This window comes from Clytia hemisphaerica, unplaced genomic scaffold, assembly GCF_902728285.1.
Source record: "Clytia hemisphaerica strain Z4C2 unplaced genomic scaffold, Clytia hemisphaerica genome assembly, whole genome shotgun sequence".
Taxonomy (NCBI): domain Eukaryota; kingdom Metazoa; phylum Cnidaria; class Hydrozoa; order Leptothecata; family Clytiidae; genus Clytia; species Clytia hemisphaerica.
In genome coordinates, this window is record NW_027103811.1 from 17,113 (window position 1) to 30,578 (window position 13,466).

Here is a 13,466-nt window from a genome sequence, read left to right on the forward strand (position 1 = left end):
AGTCGTAAAGATGCAAATGGCAAAGTGATTGATGCAAATAAGCCTGATGTTCAGTTGAATCCAATCATTCACACCATCAGTGAAGAAGACCAAGATGCAACTCTCAAAATCTGGCCTCAAGAAATACAAAATGGTGGTCGTGTGACCCTGCTGTGGTCCAATGTTCAATCTCCAAAATCAACTGATCGCATTGCATTTTATTGTCCACATTACGATAAAGCATCACACCCATTGGACAATTTCCCAGTGACCGACAGTGAAACATGGGAAAGCGGATTCGGACATGTTTTCTTAACACTCTATAACATGAGAACCAATTGTGGATTCCGGTATTACAGAGATTCAACAACTCTGGTTGCTATCAGTAATACAGTGAAATTTAATAATGGTGGACCAATGGCACCTTTACACGGACATATTGCTGTTACAAATGACCCAACGCAAATGAGAGTCATGTGGAATTCTGCGTATGGTAAATAGATAGATATGATTTTTTATTTTCATTCTTTCTTGTTCCTTGTACGATTAGAATAGTGAATTAAAGCCAACGGGAAACGTGATTATGTTGTTTCTGAATAAATAGTGCCCTCAACTTCCTTCTGCTAGACATCTAAGCAAAAGGCGCCCTCGACTATATTTTAGGTAAAAAAAAACTTAACTTAGAAGTAACATTTTCTCTTTCTCTTAGTTTCTGGTGCGGTCGTCAAGTATGGTTTGACCAAAGACCTTAAAATGTCAAACACTAACGTAAAAGCATCCACTTATCAAGCATGGGATATGTGTGCACCACCTGCCAATACAACCGGTTTCTGGGATCCTGGCTACCAATATGATGTTCTGTTGACTGGTCTCTTACCCAACAGACGATACTATTATGCTTATGGCTCTGGAGAGGTAACTTCGAAATGAGTACTCTGTATCAGAGTGTATCTCATGTTTATCGTTTAGTACTACACTCTGTGTGCATTGTCTGTTTGATAGAAAATTTCCATAGGGAAACCTCTGCGTTGAAGTATGATTTATAAATACAATGTCTACCGACTCTCTAATACAATGTCAACCGACTCTCTAAGACAATGAATTTTGAAAATAGCCGTAGATTTTTATCTGTGTACAGACTACGAAATGAGCAGCATAGTATTATGTGTGGTTGTTTCTTCATTTTTATTATTATAGTCTTTAATGCAGTCTTTTTGGAAAGACTTAGTTCAATTTTATTTTAATAGAAAATTGAGATTCGCCCTTGTCTGTAAATAGCCTTCAAATGGAAATTCCAAGAATAAATATTTTTCAATAATCTTTTTTTCATTTACCATAGTACATGAGCGACATTGCAAATTTCACAACCCCGCTGGCAGCTGGAAACAGAAGTTCATTCAAATTCATTGTATATGGAGATATGGGCGTCCATCCTTTCCCTGAGGGCGTGACTACCGCCAAACTTGTTCGTCAGGAGATTGAAGAGAACGATGTTCGTTTTGTATATCACCATGGAGATATCTCTTATGCAAGAGGATACGTAAGTTCAGAATCCTTTATAACTTTCGTATCAAAACGTCCAAAACAGAAGTGTCCAGTGTTTTATATTTAGTTATAGAGTATATATGTATCAATAGCCATAGGGGCATAAAGTTGTGAAATTCGATAATAAATTATATATGCAGCGTGATACAAATTCAAAGCATAGGTCTGTTATTTCACAGTGATTCTAGCTGTTTTGTCACTTTCACTCTAAATCTTGTTCCAATAGGGTTACATTTGGGACCAATGGTTTTACTTGGTTCAACCATACGCTACTCTGATTCCATACATGCTTGGTGTTGGAAACCATGAACAAGACCATATGAACGGTAGGGTCGATGTTATCAGAATTTACTGTGAGAGCGTCATACAAACTAATAGAAATCAGCTGGGAAAAGTTTTTCACTTTGTAGGCGAGGCTTAGTGACTTATGCTTTCTGGTTGAGTTCGCTCATATCGAAGCATAAAACCTGAAAATAAAATACAATATCTTATTTTCGTTATTGTAAAAAAAGAGTCTTAACTTTTATCGAATCGCTCTGTCTACATGCAGCAAATGAAGGTTTTTCTCTGAGTGGAGCTGACTCCTCAAACAACTCAGCCATTGCACTTTGAGTTAGTCCAAGATTGCATTTTTAAGTAGCTAGCTTCCACTATTATTAATTTCTATTTGTTCTATTTACAATTTTGGTCACCAAAATGAGTGGAGCTAAGCTGACTCCTCAAACCACTCAGTCATCGCACCTTGAATTATTCCAAGGTTACATTTAAGTAGCTTCCACTATTATTAATTTCTATTTTTTCTCGTATTCAGGTCACCAAAATGATCCATCAAAGCAACCCAATTTCCATCCCGATTGGTTCAACGGGCACACCGATTCTGGAGGTGAATGTGGACTACCAATGTCAAGACGTTTTCATATGCCTGAGAATGGGCTTGGTCTTTGGTGGTTAGTGTTTTATTAAATATTATTTTGCAGGAGTTTCTATTACCTCAAGGGAACTAATTTTTGCGGGAACTTATTTTTGCGGAACTAATTTTGGCGTTAATTCTCTAGGAATATGAAAGAAAAGTGTCAACCGCGAAAATTAGTTCAGCAAAATGCTCCAATTTAGTACCCATGCACTGCGAAAATAAATTCTGCGAAAATTAGTTCCCTTAAGGTATATGTTTGGAAATCTTCAGTGACTTTAAATCCTACATGGAGATTCGCTCATTGAGTTTAAAACCCCAAAGGGACTAGAGAAGAATCTTCAATATTTCTCAAGCAAGAAAAGGTAAAGCCTGAAGATTTCTGCCGGATTTATCCTGTTTTTTGTTTGTTTTTAAACGGCGTATACTTCTATACTTCTACTTACGATCTGGCGTTGGCGTGGAAACCAAGCGGGCACGCGCTTTGGATAAGAAATAAGTAGTTTCATTCCCCCATCAAAGAGTTTCAAATCTAGCCCTTTCGGGGCTTTTAAATCAATGTATTCGCTTATACTTCATTACTTTATTTGATGTTTTTACTCGTGTATCACAGGTACAGTTTCGATTACGGCATGGTACACATGGTGATGTTAAGTACAGAGCATGATTTCCAACCTGGTTCAAACCAATACAAATGGCTTGAAAACGACCTAAAAAATGTTGATCGCAAAAAGACACCGTTCGTGTTGATTGGTGGGCACAGAGCAATGTACTGCAGTAATCAGATCGAAGGTAAGCTGTAATACGTGAAAGAATTGTCTTCTGTCAGATAAACTATTGGTGTTGTCCTATTAAAAAGTGCCGGCATTTTTTGTGTATTTCTCATTGACTGGTGTCCTGGTCAACTAAAAATAAAGACAAGGTTACAGTCGCGCTAAGCGTCAAAAAAGGCAAAGATCATTTCAAAATTAGAAACGGAAAAGTTCGCTGTGTTTTATTGATTTTCGGATATTTTTCACTTTTAATGCAACTAAATCTTCTATTTCTATCAGGCAAATTCATAAGAATCTTTATAACGTTTTGGTATATTTCACAATTTTGACACAGGTGACTACATTGTAGCTACTCACATGCAAGAAGCCTTCGAAGATCTTCTTTACACCTACAAAGTCGACTTAGCTCTCTGGGCACACTATCATCTATACGAACGTACTTGCAAAGTCTACAAAAACAAGTGTGTTGATGACGGTGTCACTCACATTGTTGTAGGTTCTGCAGGCAAAGAGAAAGATTCTGATTCTTGGTACCCTGATAAACAATGGTCTGTTTTCCGTATTGCAGACTATGGTTATGGTCGGATTACTGTTGCTAATGAAACGCACATGTTGTACGAGTTTGTTCAAAATCGTATTGATACTGTTATTGATTCAGTCTGGATCACAAAATAAAACAACAAAGAAATTTAATACTCTTTGGGATGCTTGTAAAGCGAAACTTCATGATTTTTTTGACCGATAGATTTTCTATAGGAAGCCGTAATTTTTCTACAACAGGATAATTTCTTGTCCAATTGAGATTATGTATACTGAGTTTATCGTTCTACATCTGCAATTTGAGCTATTATTGTGTCTCACTAACATTCTGCCGATTGGTAGTGTGAAGGTTCGATCACAGACTTCCACCAAAATGGACTGTGCTCGAATCCCAAGCACTTCCAGGCAGGGTGTTAGGGAAATATGGTGATAGACTCTCTACCATCACTGAGACTTGATATTTCATAAAAATACCCTTAAGTCTTCTCTTGTCAGTATATGCTGTATGCCAGTTAACTTGATACAAATATGAAATTAAACTTGGCTGAAATTCAAGTCAAATTTCATTTTTAAAAAAACTATAGGGTTTTTTAAAGCACCTCCTCTAGCACAATATTTCCCGCCAATACTGATGCCGACTCACTTAGTCTTTTTAATGAATTTAACTGTGTATTTTAATTGTGTGTATTTTTATTTTATACAAACTGATTTTTAATTGATTTCTTTTTATATAACTTGATTTTTGATGCCATATTTCTTAGTGGATTTTAACAGTTTGTTTTTTCTTTGTAACTTTTTTTTAGTTTGAGCAGTAGCATTTTTAGAGTATTTGGTAATTTCATTAACAAGAATTGGATTAACAAAAATATGTTTATATGCATCTCCATTAAAGTTTTTGATCAAATTATTTTTTGAAGCTGAGATATTTGATTTGGAAATCTAGTATGATATTAAAAGACTTAAACTCAGAACTTCAGTTAAGTTTTTGGACCTACCGGGAGGTCCTTTAATTTGACCGTTGTCCGTTCGTCTGTTACAAGCTTTTCTCGGGATTGGCTCATTAGTTCTTTTTTTATTTTTTGCACAATGATACAAAATGGCAATGCCTAAAAAGTGACGGAGCCCGATTTTTGAAAAGATTTTTTGGGGGGGGGCAAATTTGGGCCAAAAACTACCTAAAAATAAGGTTTTTTGGACTTAGTGCAAAATTGCTTCATTAGTTTTTCCTGATTTTTGGCAGAAAGATAGAGTGCAAGGCACCCTAAAATGTGGCTGAAGTAATTTTTCTCGGAAAATTTTTTTTCGTCGTCAAATACGGATTTTCGCAAAATTTGGGCCAAAAACTACCTAAAAATAAGTTTTTTTGGACTTGGTGCAAAATTGCTTCATTAGTTTTTCCTGAATTTATGCATAAAGATGGAGGGCAAGGTTCTCTAAAAAGTGGCTGAAGCAGTTTTTTTTGGAAAATTTCTTTTGGCCGTAAAAATCGGATTTTCTTGTTTGGGGAAATTCCCTTATATCAATTTTAGGGAAAAAGAGCATTTCTCGCGATTGGATTGATATTTTTTTCTGAATTTTTGCACTTTGATGTAAAATGGTAATATTTAAACTCTGATGAAGCCTGATTTTCAAAAAATAATTTATTTGGGCAAATTTGGGCCAAAAAGTGCCTGAAAATGGGATCTTTGGACTTTGTGTGAAATTGCTTCATTAGTTTTTTCTGATTTTAGGACAAAGATGAAGGCAAGGTTCTCTAAAACGTGACTGAAGTAGTTTTTTTCGGAAAATTTATTTTGGCCGTAAAAATCGGATTTTCTTATTTGGGGAAATCCCATTTTGTCATATTTAGGGAAAATGAGCATTTCTCAAGATTGGCTTGGTATTTTTTTCTTTTCTTTTTTTTGTATAGTGGTAATTTGGGTAGAAAAGTGCCTAATGTTTGTTTTTTTTAGACTTTTTTGACTAATTTGAGCTCTGATACTCACGGTAATCTATTCAAGCTGCTCACTACACTTTCTTATTCCCTTGCTATTTGTCCTATTTTTTTCTGATTTTGATCGACAGGTAGGTCCATTCAGCATGTTGCTTGTTAAGTCTTCACTTCAAAATTAATATCTCAGCTGAAAAAAATGATTTTTATCTCTTTGGTTCAAATATTACCCCTGTGAGACAGAAAATAAATATGTTCTTCGTTCTCTTTCCCTAGAACGTTTCTGAACACATCTTCCGTTAAGCTACGTCATGTCTTCCTTCGTTTCGAGCATGAAATTCCTACGTTAGATAGAAGAGTCTACGAGTCTACTAATGTGTAATGTGAATTCGAGGCCTAGCTTATTGAGCTGTCTATTTTGCATAGACTAATCTTTCGCAGAAAAAAATAAATATCTTACAAATGTTTTTCCTTTTCCTGGTTCATAGACATTAAATCACATCATTTGAATAAAAACTTGAAGGTGCATGATGTAATCTGTTAGAAGACGCGAACATGTATGATGTATGTATATACGGGGGGGGGTGCTGCCCGACTTTCGAACTTTGGACCCTCACCGGGACTAAAAAGGAGAAAACAAAGAAAAATTTTGGGAATTTTACGGCCCTTAGTGGCACAAATTTGACCAAATTTCGATCTTTCAGGGGGTAAAAAGTTGAAATTTTCCAATTTTTCCGGCTAGTGGGACTGAAATTTGATTTTCTGATTTTTCCGACCCTTAGCGGGACTTTGGAAGTCCAAAAAAGGTACCCTTAAGGGCGGCACATACCGTACCCTCCCTTTGCTTAAGTACCACCCCCACCCGGGTATGTATGTACAAACTTCAAATTTTAGCCCATCATATTTCGGCCTTTTTAACTTTCTTCCATTCGTTCTTCGTGCTGCTCAGGATTTCCCCGAATCGGAGTCTTCGAAATAATTCAAAACCAGTCGTGTTCATCAGAAACGTACTCCAGAAACGATATGTATTATGATAAGATAATGGTACAGTTTATAGTATATAAAGTGATTTATTTTTTAGTGAAAGCTATGGCTAGTTTATAATTTATTCTTTAATATATACTGTAGGATATACTGTTAAATTTCACAATGGTTTTGGAAAAATTTTAAAAATATTTGATGAAAACCACCTAACAAAATTCGTTATATCTTATATTGATTATAGTGATTTATTACATTACGGTATCCGACTGAGAGTCGAAATATCTAAAGAAGGAACAGCCATTTTTCGTCCTGACTTGAAAATCTTTCAAGATCTTTTAGTCTTATTCTCCCCACACAGTAAAACTGAGAATGTGGTGAATAGTAAGTATCTTTATTTTTGTTGCTTTTTTGGAAGGAAATTCTGTTCGGACTTTTAGAATTTTTTTCTTTTTTCGACAAATGTTTTACTTTAAATAGCTAAATAAAGAGACAATAATAAATTGACTGGAGGAAGATGACTCTATTGCCGCCAGACAATCTCAATCGAACAGAATGGACGATCGAACCAGTCAAACCAAATCAAATGCAATCGACCGATTGAAATTCGATTTTCGAACGCAATCGAATCTCAATCGAATAATTACGAATATTACCGCAATTTTCAGATTCGATTGTTATTTGATTGCATTCGCTCGATTGATCTGATGTTCGATTGCGTTTGATTGCGTTCGATCGTCAATTCATTGACCCCAGGATTGTTCATCGCATAATTTCTACGGGAAATCGAAAGTTTTCACTCGGCTTGTGATGTTTGAGAGCTTAAGGATGTTGGGAAGCTGCAAGAATAAAGCCAGACGATCTCAATCGAACGAAATCAACGATCGAACCAGTCGAACCACAATCGAACCAATCGAATATTACCCAGACAGTTACATCAAAATGCCTCGAAAATGTCAATATGAAAATTGCGTAATCAGAGAACGTATGTCTCGCTCATTATAAAAAGGCCGACACAAACTTTCAATAATTGGATTGTAACATCGAGTTAAGTCCCTTTTGTTAAGTCACCAGGGGGTAAATAAAACAGACCTTGATACATTTATCGTTCGTTTCAACTTGACAATTTGTTTAAAACTCAGCCTCCTAAATATTTGGGGTAGGTAAAATATGTACAAAGAAATTCATACTTTTCCAACCACCCGACGAATCTTTAAAAAAGAAGCGAACAATAAAATATAATTACCCTTTCCAAATAAACCTCTTCGGTTGCGAGCGTAGTCTACTCTGACGTAATTGTAAAATTTATGTGATGGGAATTTGACATAGTAATGTAATGTTGTTTGGGGAATTATGAAGTTCTCTGGAATTTCGATTGCATTTATTCAGGTTGATTTTTTATGACTTCTAATGGTACTTTTTCTAACGAGTTTGATTACTCTGTTCTCACACTTATGTCTTTTTTTTTCGCGTTCTTTTCCGTGATTACTTTTATATATATTTTAAAGACAGGTAAGAAGGCATATTGATGTAACTGCCAGAATTTTGACGTTCGATTTAGATTCGATTGCGTTCGACAATCGAATTTCAATCGGTCGATTGCGTTCGATTTGGTTTGACTGGTTCGATCGTCGATTCCGTTTGATTGAGATCGTCTGGCTATTGATGTCAGTTGTTTACCATCAATTGCTCTAACTTGGGACGATTGGTCGAAACATGGAACTTGTTGATATCTGGCCTGTATTTTCACTTACTGTTAAATCTCTTTGACAACAACCTGCCTAATCGAACACTCACAATTTTTGAAGCAATAGCAGTTCGATTAGTTCGGTCAGTAAAAAGTTCGATTAGTTTGATGATATTAAATCCTCATATATCTTCCCTCGCTTGCAAAAACTTTGTCCTGGCATGCGATTGACATTTCGACAGTTCCCGGACTTAACAGCTTGACGTTTATTGTACCCGGATATTTGTCTATATCCGGAATAAAGTCCGTAAATTTACTGCGCTGTTGAGGTTGTGTGTCCTGTACGTAACAATTTTATTTGATATGCCCTTATCTTTTTTTTTGAAGTTGTTTGAACAAATAAATTGTATTTTTTAATTCGTTTACCTGTATGTGGTATAGCTTTGAAAACAGTTTAAGTGTGAAGACTACAAAAAAAAAGTTATTTGTCCTGCAATTGGTCTAATTTGAGACTGTTCTACGTAAATGTCCCGTACGTAACAGGCACAAAATTGCATAAATTCTTTTATAAATAGTTTATGAGCATTATTTTTTTTGCTTTTCTGTATGCCTACCATACTATTTGTCTAGAAATTATAGCCAAAGTTACAAACAAAACCTGATTTTGAAAAAACCTCAGCTGAAAGTAGTACATATGCTGTCCCATACGTAACAAAAAAATCAAAAATCTTTATCAATCCGTGCAAATCACTTCAAAATGAGTTTTTATTCAAAAAATTTTGATATCTCAAGATTAATATGCCCCTGAAAAGTATTTTTTTACAACTTTTTAAACGTTAGACACATTTTTTAGGCTCAGATCAGTCATCACTTTGTAAGCTTTCCTGATGAGTGAAGCTTTGTTTAAACCCTTTAACACGCATTTTAAAACTTCAAGTTCAAGCTTCAATTGATTTTGACGATGTTAGTATTGCCTATGGTCTTGTAAAAAGTTTCATGAATAGCTCTAAGGTATATATTCTTTCTATGAAGTGCCATTAAAGAAGGCAGTCCAAAAATTGGTACGTACAGGACATAAAGTATGGGTATTTTAGAGATTTTGAGCAGTAATTAGGACTAGAATCTTCGGGAATGGTTTTAAAATATATTAATTCATAGATACCGAAGATTTTTTTATAAGGGGAAAGAAAAATAAAGGGTAAAAATTCTTAAATTCTGTGAATTCTACGAAAAATATACAAAAATGCACAAGTTCAACTGGGAAAAAATGGTAAAAAACCCTAAAAACACCAATAATTGCACAAAAAACTGACATAATAAGTCGCCACATTTCTCAAGAAATATCTGACGTTGCTATTTAGTCTTTTTCATGTTGAATAATAGTGCCACAAATATGTACAAATGCCTTTTTCTTTGAAATATGTTGTGTTATATGTACGGGACAATTTTTCATGAAAATCGTTTGGGATAAGCTCTTTTACTAAAAGCACGTAAATGCAAAACATTTCTAATAAAGATTTTATTATTTCCTTATGTCCTTCCTTACCTTGATGTAAGTTAGCATTTGGCTATGAATTAATCAATTTCAAACACCCTATAAAAGTTGATTTGGGGTAATTCAGCATTTTAAGCATAAAAAACAGCCTTCAATTTGAAATTTTGAACCAATTTTGTACCTGAAACTATTTGGAAATAATATTTTTTGATGACTTTGACATAGTTGAAGTGAAAAAATATCATTTAGGATCTTCACTAACTAGCAAATAAAGCATAGCTTAGTTAAATATGTTTAAATGCCTTTTTGTTACGTACGGGACATTTTTCAAATTATAAATTTTAATAACTTTTTTTCGCTTTAGAATCACGTAGGATCCTTTTAAATCATGAAACAACTACCTAATGTGAATAAGAAACAAGCAGAAAAAATAGAAAAATTAAACATCAAAAAAAAATTTTTTTTGCCAATTTTTATGTCCATTTTTTCGCTACTTTACCAACATGTGTCACGATAACTTTCACTGGATAGTGCACCCTTTTTAACTTTTTTGTTTTCGTTCAAAATGACCGGACACCGATTGGAGAATTAGAGAACGCCTGTGGTCTAACCGCCTATCGCCCAATGGGATTAACAAATAACGAGTGTGCAACTTGCCGGCGGGAGTGGCGTCAAACGCTCCATCGTTTTGCCACTAATTTGTTCTTCTCCGTTGCAGACACTCGCGTGTGTTTCACTACAAATTTTTTTCATATTTCGAAGCCTACTCGGTACGAAAGAAATATCCTGTATTTTTTAAGACGCTGTTCATTAACTCAAATCAAATGACTTTGGCTGTTTGGAGGTTCGGTGTGAAATGGTGGCTGAATTGCCGTCCCATGTTTTGTCAGATAGTCCCAAGTTAGAGCAGTTGACGGTATGTGAGGTTTCTGGAAAATCTGAAAAATAACAAAACCCCTTGGAAAATCAAAGCTCGGACCTCCCTGGAAAAGTTTGTCAATACCCCTGTGTTTAATACTGGAATAGCCCAGTCGATAAAATCAATCATCAATTTGCATCGTCATCAATCGATAAAATAATCTATATTAATCAAGCTAACTGTTCGTTTATCTATCGATTCAAATCAATAAAAAACCAAAGAGAAAAGCTGTAAGTAGACAAATGATTGTTCGCCAATCTTGGGGGCTTGCTAAGGCTGTGTTTGCGTCTTCTGACCGCTTGATAATTTTTCTTTATTTTCCGAATCCTTTGAGTTGGAAAAGTCACAAAATTGTCAGAATTTTATCCACTTTCATCCATTCCATCCTTCCCTTGCTTCACTGTTCACCTGCTATCTTTATTTATTTCAACTTTGATTGTACAAGAATTCAATTTCAAAATATAACGACCAACCCTTGTTAATGTTAATGTGTTAATGTGTATATTCTTTAAAGTCGAAAAATATGTACTAGCTTTAAAGCTAATAGAGTTCGACTGCCTATTTACAAAATGATTCATTCATCATCATCTGTAGACGAATAGTCTACATCATCTGTTGATGCCCAATCGCTGACGATTTCTTCTGTAGTGTATTTTTGTTCATTATAATTTGAAGATATATTTGTTTGATTTTGTAATTTTTTAACGATTCGTAGTTTTGTTCTTGGGCTCCCTCTAACGCGCCAGTTGAAGTCTTTATTCTTATTGTCTTTGTTAAGTTTCTTTGCTTGTTCGTGCATCTCCTTTATCTTTTTCCGTTCGTTGATTGTGAAATCTTCCGTGATACTTACCTGAAAGAAACAAGTTTCTTTCAGCATGTGTAAATTCTTCATGATAAGATCTTTGTCATGCTGACTTTGTAGGGTGACTTTAAGAGGACGGCCGTTTTTTGTTTTTCTGTTTCCTAATCTGTGGTGAGTAACATTTATTTCTGGAACATTGATGTCCTCCAGGAGTTCTCGGAACCGAAATATGTCATATTTTTCCCCATTTTCTTCTTTTTCCTTATCTGGGCCTGAATATTCGAGAAACCCGTGAACGATGATATTCAGTTTTTTAGAGTCTATGTCTTTCTTTTCACTTTCTTCCTTCCGTTTTTGTTGTTCGACAGATCTTAAGTCTTCTTTGTGCTTCTTAGTAATTTCGGCGTATGTTTTCTTTGATGTCTCCGTCATTATTTCTGTTGTGTGCTTGATTTCTTCCTTTATCATGGTTCTTGTCTTTTCTTCCATTTCTTGTAGCTTTCCTGCCAGAAAAATTTTGAGATCATTTTTGATGGAATCACGGGTTTTGGTGTTGGTGTTGACCTCGTTGTTCAGTTTTTGTATGACGTCCTCTTTCTTTTTAAGTTCATTTTGCATCATATGTTGAGTGTTTTTTCCCACTTTATTTCTTAGGTTCTTCGTTATTCGGACGCAGTTTGAACATAAGTAATGATCGTTATAGGATGTCACGAATATTTGTAGTTGATACAAAGGTAGCTGTGAGCACTCATAATGAACTGATCTTTTACATTTTTTGCATTCCAAGCGATCCAGGTCTTCATCATTGGTACATCTTGACGGCGTGCAAGCTTGAGGTGGTGAGGCTGCTTCGAAAGGCTGATCTTTATCCATTTTGATGTTATTTTCATGAATTTTGATGTTTTTGATGTTTTTGTTTGTTTTCAGCCATTTTTCCGAAGTGCGTTGCAAAAGCGTCTTATCTAATTGGTCCCTAACCCTTCCCCATAGCCTTAGCCACACTGCGAGTGGGGGGGGACACTAAAGATGATTCAAATATTTATTTGAGGGGACCTGATGTACTTGGGGGAGCTGAAATCTCATCATTTAACGAAGGGGCTGAATCAATGAAGTATAAGCCCGAAGGGCTAGAAGTCAATCTCTTTGGTAGGATTTGAAGCCAACAAATCCTACCAAAGTTGCGCAGCCTTGAGCGACCCGCCTGGTTTTTACACAAATGACAACTAAAATTTACCGCTTAATCCTAAAAAATATATCACTCGAAAACAAAGGAATTGCTAGATTCAATCCGTCATCAAAAATATGGCGCATATTTCAAGGCTTCAATTTTTCTTGCCTGAGAAAGGTTAGAGATTGACCTCTAGCCCTTCAGGCTTGAAACTCAATGGGCTGAATACTTCATCTTAATAATGGTTTGCTTCAATTACTTTAGTTACTAAAGCTCATGAAGCTTTCCCCTGCGGCGCAATATTTTAATATAAAATGAGCAAAATATTTCAGTCCACAGCTCTCCTGTGTAATTTTGAGCTCGATTTTTTGTATATTACTTTTACCTTCAATTGATAGCAAGTACAGGGGCTTTCAAAGTCTGTAAATATGAATGGCAGCTTTCTTGTGTGAAGCTCGTGCACGAGTTAAAAAATCTTGGTACCATTTTCAACTTTCCCCTAACTTGCCTTCCTCAAAAATGAAGAAGAAGAAATTTGGGGCGTCACGATGGAGCGCATGACCCCATCCGCGCAGCAAATTACACACTCGTAATTTGTTCATTATATTATTGGGGTGGTGGCAGGGCAGCGTCCGGTGGTGGTCAAAAAGGGTACTTTTTCTAGAATTTTTCCACCAAAAAGGCTATTTTTACCATAAATTTTAGTGACTTTCAGAAGGGCAGCATCCAATAATCGG

General features: G+C 35.5%; 1 protein-coding gene across 1 annotated transcript; it reads left to right on the forward strand.

The window, feature by feature from the left end:
* Positions 1–4,635, forward strand: LOC136806598 (uncharacterized; the record flags this gene model as incomplete). The annotated part of the gene is made up of 7 exons (XM_067063190.1): positions 1–472; positions 689–894; positions 1,319–1,519; positions 1,751–1,850; positions 2,336–2,471; positions 3,048–3,226; positions 3,542–4,635. Coding segments are annotated over 7 exons (1,635 nt in total), but the record flags the coding sequence as incomplete, so codon positions are not given.
* Positions 4,636–13,466: the final 8,831 nt, after the last annotated feature.